The sequence below is a fragment of the Charadrius vociferus genome, unplaced genomic scaffold (assembly GCF_000708025.1).
Source record: "Charadrius vociferus isolate BGI_N301 unplaced genomic scaffold, ASM70802v2 scaffold400, whole genome shotgun sequence".
Classification (NCBI taxonomy): Eukaryota; Metazoa; Chordata; class Aves; order Charadriiformes; family Charadriidae; genus Charadrius; species Charadrius vociferus.
This window is the reverse complement of record NW_009646556.1, coordinates 1221087-1238092: the sequence shown is the minus strand read 5'-3', so window position 1 is coordinate 1238092 and position 17006 is coordinate 1221087. Positions and strand designations below refer to the sequence as shown.

General features: G+C 35.0%; 1 protein-coding gene across 1 annotated transcript in view; it reads right to left on the bottom strand.

Annotated features, from left to right (window-relative positions):
• Positions 1–139: 139 nt before the first annotated feature.
• DUS2 (dihydrouridine synthase 2) overlaps positions 140–17006 on the bottom strand; it is a 27426-nt gene continuing 10559 nt past the window's right edge. The window contains 9 exon segments of the mRNA XM_009886398.1: positions 140–638; positions 1867–1940; positions 2633–2720; positions 3910–4053; positions 6351–6472; positions 7425–7593; positions 9936–10022; positions 10499–10569; positions 13795–13860. Of these exon segments, the coding sequence (XP_009884700.1) occupies positions 404–638; positions 1867–1940; positions 2633–2720; positions 3910–4053; positions 6351–6472; positions 7425–7593; positions 9936–10022; positions 10499–10569; positions 13795–13860 (1056 nt within the window). The 3' untranslated portion in view covers positions 140–403.

Below are 17006 nucleotides of genomic sequence, written 5' to 3'. Positions count from 1 at the left end.
CCCTACATTAATTTTTCTGATTAACTACATAGTTCCATAATGAATCCATCCTTTATGGATGATGTATTCATACATCTCTTAACAGCACACTGTAGACTTACTAAAAATAAAAACACAAGTATTAAAACCAATGACAAAATTGCTTTGAAAATATCTGATATTTTAAAAATTTATTATTTGGGATAATCTTCTCAATGTTCTTTAAAATCAACTTGTAATTTATCCTGTCTGAAAGGCACCGTAGGGACAGCAAGTGGTGAACAGTAAACATCTCATTGGCATTTTTCTCAACTGGGGAATTTATCTGTCTCCGAGAGAATCCAAGTGAAATGTGCACAGCAAGATGTACAAATAGGAGCTAATTTGTAGCTGCATAGGCGTGAAACCCCTAATTTCCACGTTATCATGGCATCTTAGGCACATTCGTGTCAGACGTTTCTTCAATAAAATTAGCTTTTTTATGGGAAGGCTCAGCAAGATCTTCTCCATGGTCTCTGTTATTCAAGCGCTCCCGGTCTTCCCTCTTGCGTTTGTTAATCAGGTGATTTTCTCCCTCACACAGCTTTCCCTCTGGGACACCCAATGTTCTCAGACAGACAATAGCTGCAGCCTGTTCTGCTAGTTTCTTTGACTTGTCCCTGAAGAGCAAGCAGACAGAGCACAGGTAAAAGTAGAAACTGAAGTCTCTACACTGCCAAGAGACAATCAATTTCCTGTCTCTGATGCAACATCAGGAAATAAACAGCATTTGTAGTCATCTCACAGCAGAAGAACAAAATAGGTCAGTTCCAGAAGTTATCTGAATCTTGCTAGGTGTTAATGTTGATCCATCACTCCTGATGTAACATTCCTAGAATATCTGTTTCTATCAGGTCTTGTGTCTCAAACACTCTTCATTTCAAAGGTATGAAGTCAACATGTGTTTAGCCTAAGTGGCGGCAATCCTCAGAAAGTTAACTTTTACAAATATGATTGTTAAACAAAACTAACTGACTTTTGAAGGATCACTTTTCTTGAAAGACACCCAGACCCAAATATAATCTCTGGTAGGCGTATAAGTTCATTGACGCTGACAAAAGCAGGAATTGTTCCATAATGATAAAAATGTCATTTGTGAGAGGGGCTGCAGACTAAACATTTGTGAAATTCAGTATTTGAAAACATTTTCTTCTCAAAGTTTCATATCAGCTGAACTTAGCTTCCTAAAGTCTCTGAACAGGAATGCTGCAAACACCAGTAATTGTCGTCTGCTTTTGTCCTCTTTAAAATGTTCAATGCTGAACTCTAGCTTTGCAGCTAAATCAACTTAGGTGCATATGCCTGAAGTCAACTCCAGTATTAACAGATGGTTGTATAAAATATAGTCATGACACTTTAGAGCAGCCCTGGATGTAACTGTTGCTTGACTGTGATCTCTGAGAAGCCACTGAACTGTCCTCTGCTTCACTGTACATAGACACTTAATCCTGACTTGTTACTGAGAATGGATCTACTGCAGTGGCTGAAGACGTTACCTCTTCCAGCATTCCCCTCTGCCTCCCTTGAGTAGTTTCTGAACTCTTCACAGAAACAATGGAACCCGCTCACCTATTCGCTCCCCTCCCAATATAATTGGTGGACTAATGTATTAAGTGAATTACAATCTGTAATGGCTTACTTGATTATGCTAAAGCTTACTTCCTCTTGCCACATTCAATTCTCAGGAATTTTTAATTCCTTCTCCCTCCCAGAGGTAGCTTTAGAAGGTAGCTTTTGGTTGACTTTGATCAAAGTCAGCTGGAATAAACTGGAGTACCCTTTCATTGCAAGTTTTAAGCAATATTTCAGAAACAATTACAGTACAGTTGCAAAAAACAGATAGCTTACCACAGACTTGATCTGTATTTTTGCTCAGCTACTGTCACTACTGAACAGAATAATCTATCCAGTGGTCTTTGAACCTAGAAAAAAAAACAGAATTAGAAGAGAGGCGTGTCACAAACAGTTGTGTCTTTTATAGAACAAACAACATTGTCAAGATTCTTTAATTAGAAGAGAGGCGTGTCACAAACAGTCGTGTCTTTTATAGAACAACATTGTCAAGATTCTTTGTTATTCTTGCCTTTACACCACAATCACATAACACCTTTAAAATTACTGTAATCACAAATTTACCATTGCATATTTTAAGATTAAAAATTAAGAAGAAATTGTCCAAACTGCAAATATTTTTGCTTTGCAAAAAAAAAATAAAAATCAAAGTAATGTCCCCATCTAACCAATCAGTTGCTCCTGTCCAGTATAGGTCCTACCTACAACAGTGTGCAACAACGGAGAAAACATTCTGAATCCAAATTCTTTACTTCACAGAAGTAAAAGAAAGTCAAGTCATGGACCCTTATGTAATGACCTGTAGTTACAGCAACTTCTTTCATGCACGAATCAAAACCAGACTGAAGGTCTGACTTAAAAAAATTCCCAATAAAATAAGCTATTATTTTCATACATATGTGTATTACCATTTCTTCTGCTGCTTACTCCAGAGCTATGCCAGACTGCAAAGCAGAATTCCTCACTACCTTGAGTCCTAAAATACTTAATTTCATAGACAAGGCAGAGGAAGACATTTGAAAGGGTTTCTTCATTGACTCACAGTTTCGTAAACAGGCTGAGGATGCTTTTCTTTCCTACACCATTCCAGAAGATACATTTTGGGAGTAATCTGTGGTGGATATTCTCGCCTAGACAGAAAATTTTGTGGTCAACAACTGTGCACAGAGTTCTACTTTAAAACAGACAGTGACGCTTATTATATTACTTTTACCAGTTATTCTTTGTGGCTTAATTTCACAGCTCAAATTATGAGAAAAACCCTGCTTCCTTAATAGAAAATTCAAGTTATATGTCTGACAAAATACCTAGAATAAAACCTAGACTTTTCTACTAATTCTTCCCAAACTTTCACATCCTGTAGTAATACAACTAGAGAAAAGTTCCTTACCAGACAGGACGTTCTAACTAAACATATAACACAGAATAGAAATACGGTTTGGCACCGTTTATTATAAGCAACAGTGTAAGATTAAACATTTGAAGAGAAAAAAGAAGCTGCTTCTGTTATGAGACAGTAGAGTTATCAGATAAAAAAGGGCAGGAAAGCTAGGCATTGATTCAGTTACTGACATGGAATTACAGCCCCTTGTACTTGGCAGAAAGAAGAAATACTGTAAAACCACTGTATTCAGTCCTCAGGGAGATAGGTAATATATCCTGTAATATTAAAGCATTATGACTGGATTTGAGAAGCATTTTGTATCATGCTCTTCTTGAGCTGTTTGATAGACTTAACAGCAAACATAGCAAAATAGCAAGCATGGGTATTACGCAGAAAGCATCAACCATTCTGTAGGCTTTACAAATTATAATCAAAGGTTACTTAAAATAATAATGCACATGACTCCATGAATTAATTTCAAGAAATATCTTATAAGTAGAACACATTTAGAATGTTGCAGACAAGTGCATACATTTTCTGCTTAGAAAAGACGAGATTTGTGCAGGACCTTTTATAGAAGCAGCATTGTGTTTTAGTTATATTTCACTGAAAATAACTGAATTCTGTCTTTGTGTACTCCATTCTTTTAACTACAGATGTTTTAATTCACTCAGCACTTTTAATAAGTTAACAGAGATAATTAAGCAGTCTCAGGAAGCCTGGAACTAACGAACATCCTACAACATCCAAATAGCACAGGAAGAGTGGTGATGCTAGTGATTATGTGATGATGTACACAAATTGCTTCATAAAAATTCACTCATTAAACGCTGTTACACAAATTATTATTTTCAAAAAAACTGTACAGGACTGTCAAATTCACAGTTTTTATTTACAGAAGCAAGATAGTGAAAAAAATTAATTTGTATGCTTACTTGTCAAATCTAACAGCCATTTTTATTACATCCGGATCTTCCATTTGGTCATCTTCATCTTGTGTCTCAGTTTCTAAAGAGGTTTTCTTCACTTCAAGAATAGCTGTTGTTTCTTCATAGAAGTCAGCCATTTCAAAGACTTCACTATTCAAACAGAATTCCTTTGTATTAGAGAACAGCTTATAAATGGTTGTATCACATTATAATAGAGAAAAAGTAAGTATAAAATCAATTGTTTAAATATAGTATATATGTACAGAGTACATGAAAGTGTGGCTATGTTCTGCACAGCAACATTATGTTATTTTTCCTTCAATTCTCATCAGACACAGTTGAACTACAAGTAGAAAAAGAATGTTCTCAGTTCTAGCACTATATATTCCTAATCTGCAGCATGAAAGTCCAAGCAGAATCAAAAAAACCCCGAGACTATTCATTTTCTGCAGATGATAACAACAGTAAAACCTGCAGCATAAGAAAACTTTCATATTCTGATTGTTAAAAGAACACTCATTCATATAAGGCTGTCCAATGATAAAATCAATTCTGGCCAAAACCATCACCAATGCTCTAAGCGGAAAAGCAATGAAGTTGAATAATTCTAACTGATGTTTCTAAGAGAAAACAACTTATTATGTAGTTACGTAGTGGTTTTTTGTCTGAAATGCAGCAGCCTGTTCTCTTGCATTTAGTCCTGAGGTTAAAACCCCAAATGGCAGTAACATACCATCACCACCAGGAGACAGCAGCATTAAGTAACATTTTTGTGTGAAGATGTATAGGTTCATTTTAAATAACTGAATGTTCTTTAGTTATCTGGACATTAACCAGGCTGTTTAGAACAATGGTCAAAAGACTGAGTCTGCTAATAGAAAGCAGTTTCATACATTTTCAAGTGTGTCTCTCTCATGCACATGCACTGCTTAAGCCAATTTTGAAATTGGCATTGCATCACACATACAAAAACTGATTATGTTCAATTTTGGAAGCCCCAAAAGAATTGTTAGGCATAGCCCATAAAACCGAAATTTTTACACTGGATCTCTATCCAGTGTTTATGTGTGTAAACTGTGACTCTTCTAATTACCCATTTAAAGGCTTGACTCTTACAATTTCTTTTTCTTCCCATACTGTGCATTACTATTCGTTCAGTAGAGAACACCACCACCCTTTTGACTAAGGTTTATTTGAAGTTGTAAAAGATTGTTTCAATTTCAATCTATACGATATCTCTTAACTAAATTGGAAATCTATAAACAAAATAGATAGTAAGTTACTCTACTAAAAATTGTTCAACTATTTACATTGCAAAAGTAACTCGCAAAGTGTAAGTGTTGTTCATGGATTCCATTGCTCCTTTATGATTATATAAAATACAAATTCCCCTCAATGTACTGTAATGTAATAATTGTGGACAGCAGCACTTAGAGTGCCAAAATTGGTAAGTCACAATAAACTGGCAAAAGGACTGCAGGCATTTCCATTATTTTAAACATGAACAGAATGCTTACTAGGGCTTGCTAGAAAACAGTAACTCCATTTGCAAAATATTTCAAGCTTTCAACATTTCTATCCTTTTTCACACATGAAGACAACAAATAGTTTCAGATTATTTATTCTATAAAAACAAAGAGACACTCTTCCACTCCATTCCATCAGAAGAATAATTATAGCACACAACATGGATATGACAACGTGCATGCTCAGACCTTTATTTTGTTCAGTTTAGGATGGGTCCAAACCTAGGTTCCCCCCCATTCTGTGTGAATTCTTTGGTCACATGTCTATTTTATGGTTTCTCTCAAACTTTTCGTTTTCTGTCTCCCCCTTAGAGAAATTTCATCTAGACTGTTTCAGATGTCCAGGATGAAGAGATTCATTAAAGCTACTGTATTTCCTCAAAAAAGTTGTCATCGTTCATTCGCATATTTCAAGTATGAAAAGCAGCACAGAAGAAATACATTTATGTATCATACAGACGACCTTCATACATTGTTTTGAGTTTTATCTCTAAGTGTTCATTTAAAACAAACATCTTGTCATAAAAATTCCAGCAACATTAAAAACCCCACATGCAAGAGGGAAAGTTAAAATAAATAAATATCTCTGGAATAAGACAAGCTCCACATTATTAGCCTCCACACTACCAGAAGAGAATGCTGAAACTTTTCTTAATCAGTTGATGCAACTATTGGATAAGAGCCTGTCGCTCAGTGAAGTGCCACTCAAATTAGTATGTCAAGTATGTAGACAGTTTTAGGCTTAAAGCTTTACACCTGAGCATGGAGGAAACCTGGAAATGTTTACTCTATTACTCCACATCTCGCTAACTAGATTTTTTTTTTTTTTCCCCACCTTCTTCTGGTGAAACACCAGGCAGTGCTACAGTGTACTCTCTGCCAAGCTTGCAAACAATTCCTATTTCTGAAGTACATTCTTACCAGATCTCCTGTGTGGACTGTGCAGCATGCAGCTTCTTACCCTGAGTAGTTTCCAACTGTTCTCTTAACATCTGACACAAACAGTATTTTGTGTTGGTATAGTGATTATCATATCGCACTGCCTGAAGGAGAGAAACAAAGTATATAAAAACATAGAAAACAAATTTATCTTATACAATGCTTATGTGTCTTGATGAATTTCAGAATCCTTTTTGAAAGGCAAACCACAATGTACAGTGTTCTCGATAACATATTTAAGACTACTCATGAATGTGAGTCTAATCTGATTATTTTGGCATGCTTCCACAAACAGAAGTTCAACTTATTCATATATATTTATTCTAAATACTCAGGAAGAAAAAGTTGACCAGTTTACCTACCTCACTAGCAATGCAGTGATATTTAGTAAACATTTAGTTAATGGCAGTCCAAATTTTCAAAACCACTTTTTTTAATTAATTACATGATCAAAGCCACAGATTTCTGATTAATTTCCTATTATGTCATTAAAATTGTGTATTTTGAATAACAGATAAAACTTTATATAGTAGATGACTCAGCTAATGGACCTATAGATATACAGCATTACTTTATTGGCAAATTATTCCCTTTGTTTCCCTGCTGTTAAAAATTCTGGACAGTATTTATGAAAAGCAATTAATTTCTAAAAATTAATCTAGTAGTAACTGAGTACCTAGTATTTCTTCACCTCTCTGTTCAATATTATTTGTATCACTAACATCAAAGAGTTGGCCTACATACCATTAGCTAGACATTTTCAGAGACCCTTGTAAAGCCTCATAAATGTTCCCAAGAAACTAGGGCTAAAAAGCATGGTATGTAAGAAAAGAATGATCAGGAAAAACTGTTTTCTGAATACAGATTTCTGAATTTTTTTTCTGAACAAAAGAAAACACAGGAAGTAGTTGCTGATTTGCAAGACTCATGTCACATGCAATATATTAAAATATCCCTAGAGCCTAAGTGTTTGAAACTAATAGGAGTTAAAATACTGGAATAAGATTAACAATTCTAAACAGCATTAACTACAAGTAAGGTTTTCCAAAAACATACATATTTGATGTAATCTTGCATGACTTCCTTCAAGGGGAAAAGACCCTCTTTCCTGAAGATAGATGGGTTCCACATTGCAGCACGAGCTATCATTACTGATGAAGCAGCTGTTGCTTTCCGGAAGGTCTCAATGTCCGTATATTCTTTGATGAAGTCATGAGATCCTCCACTAAAAATTAACATCACTGTTATAATCATGAAAGTTTTATTTGCTCTTACTTTTACTTTAACACAGACTAGTATTTTCAATGTGATACTACGTTAGTGATGGTGGCAGAGTCTAATTAGGATACCATCTCATATCTAAGATAATAAATGGGTCAGAGTTTTATTAGCAAAGGCTCATTAAAACATTGATTATATATTTTTCATTATATGCATACTTCTCTTAAAAATAGAAGATTGTTTTTACAAAGAAAGAATATAGTTTGTGTTTTACACAAACTGTGTGCTTTCATGCAGTTATTAACGGATAAGGCTCACAAAGAATCGCTTCCATGTTGTTTGAAAAATGATACCTTGTAATTGCCCATTCTGTAACCTTCAACTGCACGCTAATTGTGTTGGCACAAGTGATACTGAGAACAAGTTAAGCATGGACAATATCATTCCATTTTCACTCTGGCACTAACAGAAAGTACCACAAATAGTACTTCCAGATCAGTCACAAAGCACTTGGAAGCAGTGCAACCTTCTTTTAACTTTCATGTACTGCTTCTGCTTTCAAGTCAGCAAGTCAGACATGCTAGTTAGCAAAAAGAACACTTAAAACACCTTTTCTTTCTCTTAAAGTTTCCCTTCACAACGTCTTTTAAACGTAAAATAGAAGTTGGACTTTTGAACTATAAAGTAAGAGTAGGATCTTTATCCCTTCAAAAGTAAAAACATTGACACATTCAAAATAAAAACTAGGTAATGATAAACTACTTTAAAACCAGACTTTTACATTGTGAAGACAGCACAAGCAAGCTTCTGCACTCATGAAAGAAAAATACAGTACCATTCTAGAAATCATAGTACCAATTAAAGTTTTCTTGCATTTTTAGCACCAGTCTACTTCCTTTTATTCATTGCTGTATATTTCCTGACCAAGTTTGAGGTACAGGTGGTTAAAATTCTCAAAGTACTAGCCAAATAAGTTACAGCATGGATCAAGTATCATGGATGAAATATATTTAATAAGCAGGATTCCAAGTTGCCCATTTACATTTCTTTAGAGAGGGAAGAGTTCCACTAAGTGGATTTAACACATATCCTTTTCAGAGAAACCATTAAAAAAAAAAAAAAAAGGATGGTTAAGGTTAGTTCAGCATGTTGGGACACTTGCAAAGAAGTAGGACATAGGGATTAATTAAAAGCAATTTATTAACAACAAACCTCTGATATTTTTGTATCTTAATTGCACACTTCTATATCATAAAAAGTACTCGTACACAGCTGACATTTTTGTGATGTGCATAAACACTAAAAAAAAAATTGTTCACCTCATCTTTTACCTAGCCAAACAGAGGCTTCACAGCAACACAATGTGAATTTTGCTTGGCTTTTTAACTCCACGTTGTTTAAAAAATTATTCTCAAAACTAGGAAGGGGGTGAACCACTGAGATACGGATCAACAAAGATTATCAGCATGAAATATTTCCTTTGTCCAGTACAGAAACAGGTTTTGTGACTGCAAAAACTGTGAGTCCATGTATTTTCTACAAAGAAATGTGAACAAGAAAACAGTTCTCAAATTCCTGATCCCAGTACACGGTTTGCAGAGATGCAGCTTTTGCATGAAAAAAATCTAGACCAATGAAGACAGAACTTCATTTAAGGACAGTGCTTCTCAGGCCAAGGATATTCTACTGGCACTTAGAAAAAGGCGAAACATCTAAAGATGTTGATCAGGCAGAGCAGATACAATTCAGGACAGTTTGATACTGTTTATTACCTCTGCTTGCAAGATTACTCTTAAAACTTACCAGTTCATAGCTAAACTTTCCTAAGAACAAGTTCCTTATTTTACTATCACGGAGTTACTGAAGGATCTATCAATACAAGCAGACAGATTCAGTAGCATTGTGTCCATCTGTCCGGAGACTAAGAAGGTCTCTGGGAAAATGTGGGACCACAGAATATAACCCTGTTTTTGAGCAGTGGAACAGGTGATCTCTAGTGTGCAAGTCTTCAAGATGAACAGTGGTAGGGTTATAATCAGTCACTGCACGGGGCTTAAAAGCATAGAGAATTCAACTGCCGGATGCAATCAGAAACAACTTGCATAGGATTGATTGCAACACACAAAAGTAATACTTAAAAAAAACCCAGGGAATTTTTAAACTAAAAACTGAGGTATGGTGGTATTTCATGCAGCCAACTTCTGTCACTGCTACCTCTGCTCAGATTTGATCTTTGGTAACAGGTAACGCTGTATTTGCCGTACATGAAGAACCTTCTTCCTACACTTGCGAATCTTAAGTTAGGTACAGACATCTTGCGTTAACAAGCTAATTAGTCCAACCTACTTTGCTATTACTGGAATGGAGACTGCTTCAGATATGGCTTTGATCACATCACAGTGGACGGGGTGCTGAGGCCTCTCCTCCTTCTTCCTTTCCAACAAACAAAAATAGACAACACCAAAGATTTCCTATGGAATTTGTAGATATCTGAATCACAGCAGACACGACTCAAGGATTATTGGGACATAATTATTTCCACTTATTTACTTTATATATTCGATGTAATTTTCCTTTTTTTTTTTTTTAAACAAGAGAATTCTTTCATATCAAATATTTTAAAACATTGTTACTGTAATTCCATATCCAAATAAGCAGCATTTTTCAGATACAGAGTATGCAAGATAATTTTAGTTTTATTCAGTCTTTGAGACAAAAATTTTAGAAAAGTAGAAGCAAGTGGTTCAATTCCCTAATTACCAGCCTGATTTCCTACAACACCAATATAGTTAACAGTTGAAATCAGAACCACATATTACATGTAGAGTATATTCTAGTCATATTTTACTGTGCTACATTCATCAGCAAACTAAAAAGATCTAAGTCTTTCTTGACTAAAATCAATTTACCTTCCGTGGACTGCAATGGCAGCAATACCAGTTTTTTCTATTCTCTTTACCAGATTCACAGTATCCTCAACCTAAGGGATAAGAGAGAATGACATCATTTTAGTTCAAAGCAAAAGGAATAACTATCATGCAATCACTGTACAAATGTTGGAAGTCTTTTCTTTTATCAAGAGGGTTACGATTCCTGTATTTCAACCGGAACTTCCAACATGAAAAATCATTTAATATATACTTCAATTAAAGGACTACATATTATGGCAAAAATAAGAATCCATTTCCAATACTTCCTTGTAACTATAGATGTCTAACTTTCTCAAACCAGGCAACACAATAGTCTGTAGTAGGAGAATATTTTCCAACATGTTTTTAGACTGTCATTTGAAAATTATATAAAACACTCGATTAGCAAGTTCTTTCTAATGACTACTCTGTAAATTGTAATTAAAATGCATCTTAATAAGAGGATGCCTTCCGAAATCAACGTAACATGCAATCACACATCTATAAATATTCCCCTCAGATGTGACTTAAAAAAGTTAACAAGTATCTAAAAAATTCTAATGATATTTATACATGACATCAAAAGACATAGGGGAAAAAGGGGAAGCTCCTAGTATATCTTCAAAGAGGTAAGATGCTGTTAAAAGGCAGAATGAAAAAAAGAAGGCAAATTTTCTTCTCAAAATCTGGAGAACGATCTGCAGCTCTTCACAAAAATAGCACATTCAGTCTTTGAAAAATGCAACATCTACCAGCTGGCATGCACATAGAGACAGCAGCTCACCTGCTGTTCTGATGGATGACATGTTTTGCAAAAGCAGCTTGAAACAGAAAGGAAGAGGCTCTAGGATAGTTGTAGAAAATAAAAAGAGGTGCCAGTTCTTTGATTTAATACTTCAGTACTTCAACACAAAAATTACCATAGACAGTTACTGATTCTTTTCACACAGGCTTCATTTGTTCATTTAATCTTTTTAAGTGCACGTGTAAATAACTTTTGAACAATAGCTAGCTCAGAGTTCATCCATCTACAGAAACATCTATCCACGTCATACACATTCATGGTATCTAGGCAAGTAATTAAATACACAATCGCAAAATAATCAGTCATTAAGACAGAAGGCACATCATCTCCTGGAGATTTAAAATATGAGGGGAATTCAACTGAAAAAAAAATCCAGTAAAAAAAAAAAGAAAAAAGAACCTATGTATTTTCACTACATTCTTAAGAGTTAAATTCTAGTAAAATACTGACAAAACATAATAGCTTTAGCAATATAACAGTCTTGCCACAATTTCTTTGAGATGAATGATTGTACCCAAGAATCTATCCAGAAAAAAAGTCATTCTAATTGCAGTGAAGATGTTCCTTCTGAGAAGGAAGATTATGAACTTCTTTGTATAAGCTAGCAATGTCAGTGCTTCAATTTATCAAAGAGTTTCTAAAAAGGCTGCAGAAGTTGCTTTTAATTTGGGTATCATTTGTAGTATTTATTGCTGTCATTGCATCTACAGTAAATCAGGAGTCAAGTAATGCAAAATTTCTTTGCAGTGTAGAATACAAGTAGTTTACAGAGCACAGGCAGTTTCTTTTGTAACACAATTTCTTTAGTGAAATCTTCACTGTTAGCATGAATGTTGGAAGTTGAAGAAGTAACACTAGGGCTTGGTCTTCCCCTTTTGAAGTTTAAACTTCAAGCAGACTGTCAAGAAATTCAAAGTTCATTGCACTGTGCTTATGTACACATGATATTACGCTCAGTCTACTCCACATTTGGCAATCTTCTTCTAAAATAAGAGTGCATTTTTCCTTTTTATTTAGTGCTTAGAAGTATCCACATTTGGAGTTCAATGGAGTAAGACCACATGTAGACATTTACTGTTTAGTATTTTCCTGACTTTTTAAATTAGAGAGAAAAAACTTAGTTTGGCATCTGATGTGAGCAGTCAGAAAGGCAACCTGGTTGGAAGGGGAAAAATGTCTTCTGAAAAATACTGAGAGAAAATGCCTGCCAGCTTGAAAACCATTAGGCTGGGAACTAGGCCTGCGAACCAGAAGCATCCTCGATAACTGCAGCTGGGTACCTAGAAACCAGCGACATCCTGAGATGCCATTGATACGTGCAAAACCAAGGAACCTATCAGCAACTTATCATCTGAAAAGGTAAAAAATAGCCTGTAAAAAAAACAGGAAAACATCCTGAGAAAGAAAGAATCTCTAACTGCCACTGGCTGTTTTAACTGCAAGAACATGAAAACAGTCTAGAAAAAATAAAAATTCATCTGAAAGAACAGAAAACTATCATCTATTGGCTGCCCCAGGTGAAAAATAGGAATTATTAGCATGCACTGGCTGCTTGGGAGTACACCTCCCTTATGTCTCCTTGACAAAAATGACTTAAGTTTTAACCAAAATGGAGCTTCACTCTCTCTGAGAACTTCCCATGTTGCACACACTTTTCCTAAACAGGTTGAACTCTCTGCTGAAACCTTCTGTGAGATCTGGGACTCTTGCCAGGGATGCCTGGCTGACTCCAAACTCCGTAACAAAGATCACCTTTGGAGTGAGTCTATGTCTGTTATTTTATTGGTCTCCCTCTGGGCCTTCTTTTGGGTTGGTTTAGTTTGTCTTCCTACTTCTGGGATGGTTGGGTCCCCCTTCTGGGATAATTTGTCCTTTCATCTGTGACAGTTTGGCCCTTTTCTAAGATCTGACTAATGCACTTGATACTGGTATTATTACTGTGAACATACATATATATGCATACAAATAATCTGTCATATCTGCTGTTATATTATTGATAAGTTTGCTTCACTAGTGATAAGTTTGTAGTAACTTGTAATAGTAAACACCTACTTGGTTGTTGCTATAATTGATTGCTGCCATATTAATCCCTGCTGTTATACTATTGATTGTTGCTACCAATAATTTGTAATAGCTTGAGATAGATAGCTCTGTATCTTGCTTTATCAATCATAAGTATATTTGCTACAGTGATTTTTCTGGTATTTGTGGTAATCTGTAATAAAGTTAAGAAATTTTGAGGATAAAAGCCTTTGTGTCCTTATATATCGTGGAATCCAACAAACCCACAATCACTATCTCTGTACACCTGCAGGTCAGATAATCCTTTAGGTTGTGACAGCATCCCAAACAGAAATTATAATTCCGAGAGCTATTTCACAATAACAGGTCTAAAACGCCAATACATTAGAATGCGATATATTCTAATTGACTTTGAATCACATAATTAAACAACAATTAAACACTGTAGTGTAATGATTTAGGTTCTTACTGAGGGCAAAATGCGGATTTTGCAGGTTACTGGTTTACAAATTCCTTTAACAAGAGTAGTCAGTATCTGGCAAGAGAAAAAAAAAAGAGACAAAAACATGAACACAGTGATTTTAATAAAGCTCTCCTTTCTCTCTTGAAGATACATAGACATTAGAAAAACTTAACACCAGCTACTGTTCCTCGATAAAGAATCTTAGATGCTAGACAAACACATGCAGTCTGTAGTTGAGTACGTAATTTTATCCAATAGATATACAAACCTATTTCTAGTCTAAGCCATTTTTATATCTGCTACTTTTTTTATTTTAGCGGCATTTTTACAGAGCAATTAACTGCTGCTAGAGTTTCAACACTGCTTTTAATATGAGGTGACCAGTAATCTCTGATCATTTCATAATAAAGTGCAAAAGTTTTTCATTTTCACGGAATTGTTTTCACAGTCATCTTATATTTGTGTTATGAGTTTCCTACGAAAACCAAGTAAATATTCCTTAAAAAGAGATTATTTTTTTTAAAGAAAAGAAAGTCTTCAAAATGAAAAAAAAGAGAAAAATATCATGCATCATCATCAAATCTTCTAGAAGAAAACAAAAACTGTAAACTGAATTCCACACTTAACACAAAGCACATTTTATTCATTAAAATAGACTCAGAATAAGCAGACAAGTGAGCACTTCTTAGTTTAACCATTCAAAAACTGAGCCACAGAAAGAACCTCCTTCTCATGGGCTGAATTTAAGTACAACAGACCATACTTAAAAGGGCCATGTAATGACCTCTACATGTTTAAATCACTGTATGACTGTACAATAAGTGGTACCAGAAATCCAATACCCCTCTAAATAAAAGAGTGGAAACCAGCTGATTCTGACTGTTATTAGAAAACTACTACTACAACTGCTTTTTCTGAGATATTATCATGCATGTTATTCTTAGTACACTTCTATCAAAAGGCTGGAATTGCAGGAAAATTACTTCTTTCAGGGTGGTGTATACTATGAAACTTTAATTTTGTTTAATGTTACCATGCTTATTAGGTTCCCAAAACAGAAATGAGCTGTTAGACCTCACAAATTCTTATACTTAGAACAGCTGGCAAGTAAATAAGTGTCACCTTGCACTGTCTACTGAAATCTTTCCTCAGTAGTGTTCTCTCAAATAAAACAGTAAGATCAAGAAAATTATCTAAATCCCCCCCTTCTCGTTAGTATCTTTGTTTTGGGGTTTTTTTTGCATATAGATCAAAATGAAGTGACATAATTTTCCAAACATCACTGTAATATTTTTTTACAATAGCATCATAAGCAAACCTTTTAAGTATTCAGTGTTAGCCTCATTAAGGATTCCAATGCAAGAACCAAATCCTACACTTTTTAATCATATGGAAAGCTTGATTTGGAACTGTAATTTCAGATGTCTTTTGCAGGCTACAACTTTACTTATCCCTTTGCAGTTGGCTAAGAGTAATTTTCATGCCTCAAATGTTGCCGCCTATTAACATCTTAAATTGAAAAGAACAATTCAAAATTTTTGAACATCACGTTTCCTGCTCTTTTGAAGATCAAAACAAAACGTAGTGATCATAGAGGGGAAGGGAAGCTGTTAGCAATCATTTACAACTGCCTCTCATTCCTATGAGAAACATTTTTGCCAGATTTACTCTAGCCTCCTAAATATTTCCTCTCAATTCCTACTCCTAATTTTTTTTTTCCTTTCAGCCTTCATCACCTCATGCTTCATAAACTACAATTTAATTCTGGATGGTATCACCCAGCTTACCTAATTCACGGAACACCACAGAGGCCTCAGAACACTGGGTTCTGGTTCCAGTTCTGTATTATTAGCTAACTTTCTGCAGATAACAACACCTATCTGATTCTGCTTTCTCTTTTGAAAAATTGTGACTGATATCTACCTTCTCAAAAAATGTTTTGAGATCAAGACAGGATCACCTGTACTTTTGTTTTTCCTATCAGCTAATGAAAGAGAGAGTAATAGGTCCAATCTATTCCATTTAAATTCTTGATTTGGCACAATTAATGCTTCCAGTTGGTGACCAGTCAGTTTATACAGCTTGGCTAACGGTGTGGCTCTTGACACCAAGAGATTCTTACATTTGGCAGAAGGCTAACACTCCATCACGGTTGTAACTTTGAGGACATGCCCTTCTAATGGCATGTCCTCAGAGAATAAAATAAATGATGCAGTACAACCCGTTTTCATGTCTGCGCTTCCAAAGAAGAGTAACTAAGCAATGGATTAGCTTGCTGAAACTGTGGCAGTCCTACTTGCCTACAAAGCTGAATGGTGTTATCACAATAAGAGGAAGGACTTAGAAAAGACAGACTGATGCAATAGCCACTTTAGACAGAAGGAAAAGGCATGAACTGCAGGGATCAGAAAGAGACTGGCTATCACTCAGGAAAAAAGTCATGCAGATGATTGAAGAGAGTCCAGTCTCTTCAAAAGACTGACCTACATCAAAGAACCCTTAAAAAAAAAAACAGGCCTAAAAGCCACAGGAAAAAGGCAACACAATGCTTTTGGTATTTTTGTTTTGTCCAGATCTACATACTTTTGATAGTACAAGAAATAAAGAATAACTACCTTGAAACATTTGCCAGTGTGTACCATGATTCAGTTATTAATGAGAGGTGAACTGTAAACTAGAATTCCCTCAGGAACTCTGAAAGAAGATACAGTGAGCAACTAAATGCTAAGGGGAAGCAAGACAGAGTTCACAGTCAACTCAACTGAAATATGAAGAATCTGGTCTTTAAACAGAAAGAAAAGCTATATGGTAAGAACATTTCTGGAAACCCAGAGCAATGTCTGGACTCTGTTTAGTCGCAGGAAGCTTAGAAGTCCTAAGGAATATATATACACACACACATATAAAAAAACGCAATACATATCTATGTATGTTACATATAGATAGATATATCTATAAATAAAAAAATATACACACATAAATATACACATACATATGCACGAACCTTTTTTGTACTGATTCACACACAGATTTACATACATATGCACTTAAAACTCTTCCCTCTACAAATATAGCACCACATTGTGAAAGTTTTAAAACTGAAAAGGAAGGTAGCAATTTTATAGTCAAGACAATGACAAGGAAAACTAAATCAGTATTATTTATTCATAATCTTAACTTCAGTATTCAAAACTGATTATTCCATTCTGGCTTTTACA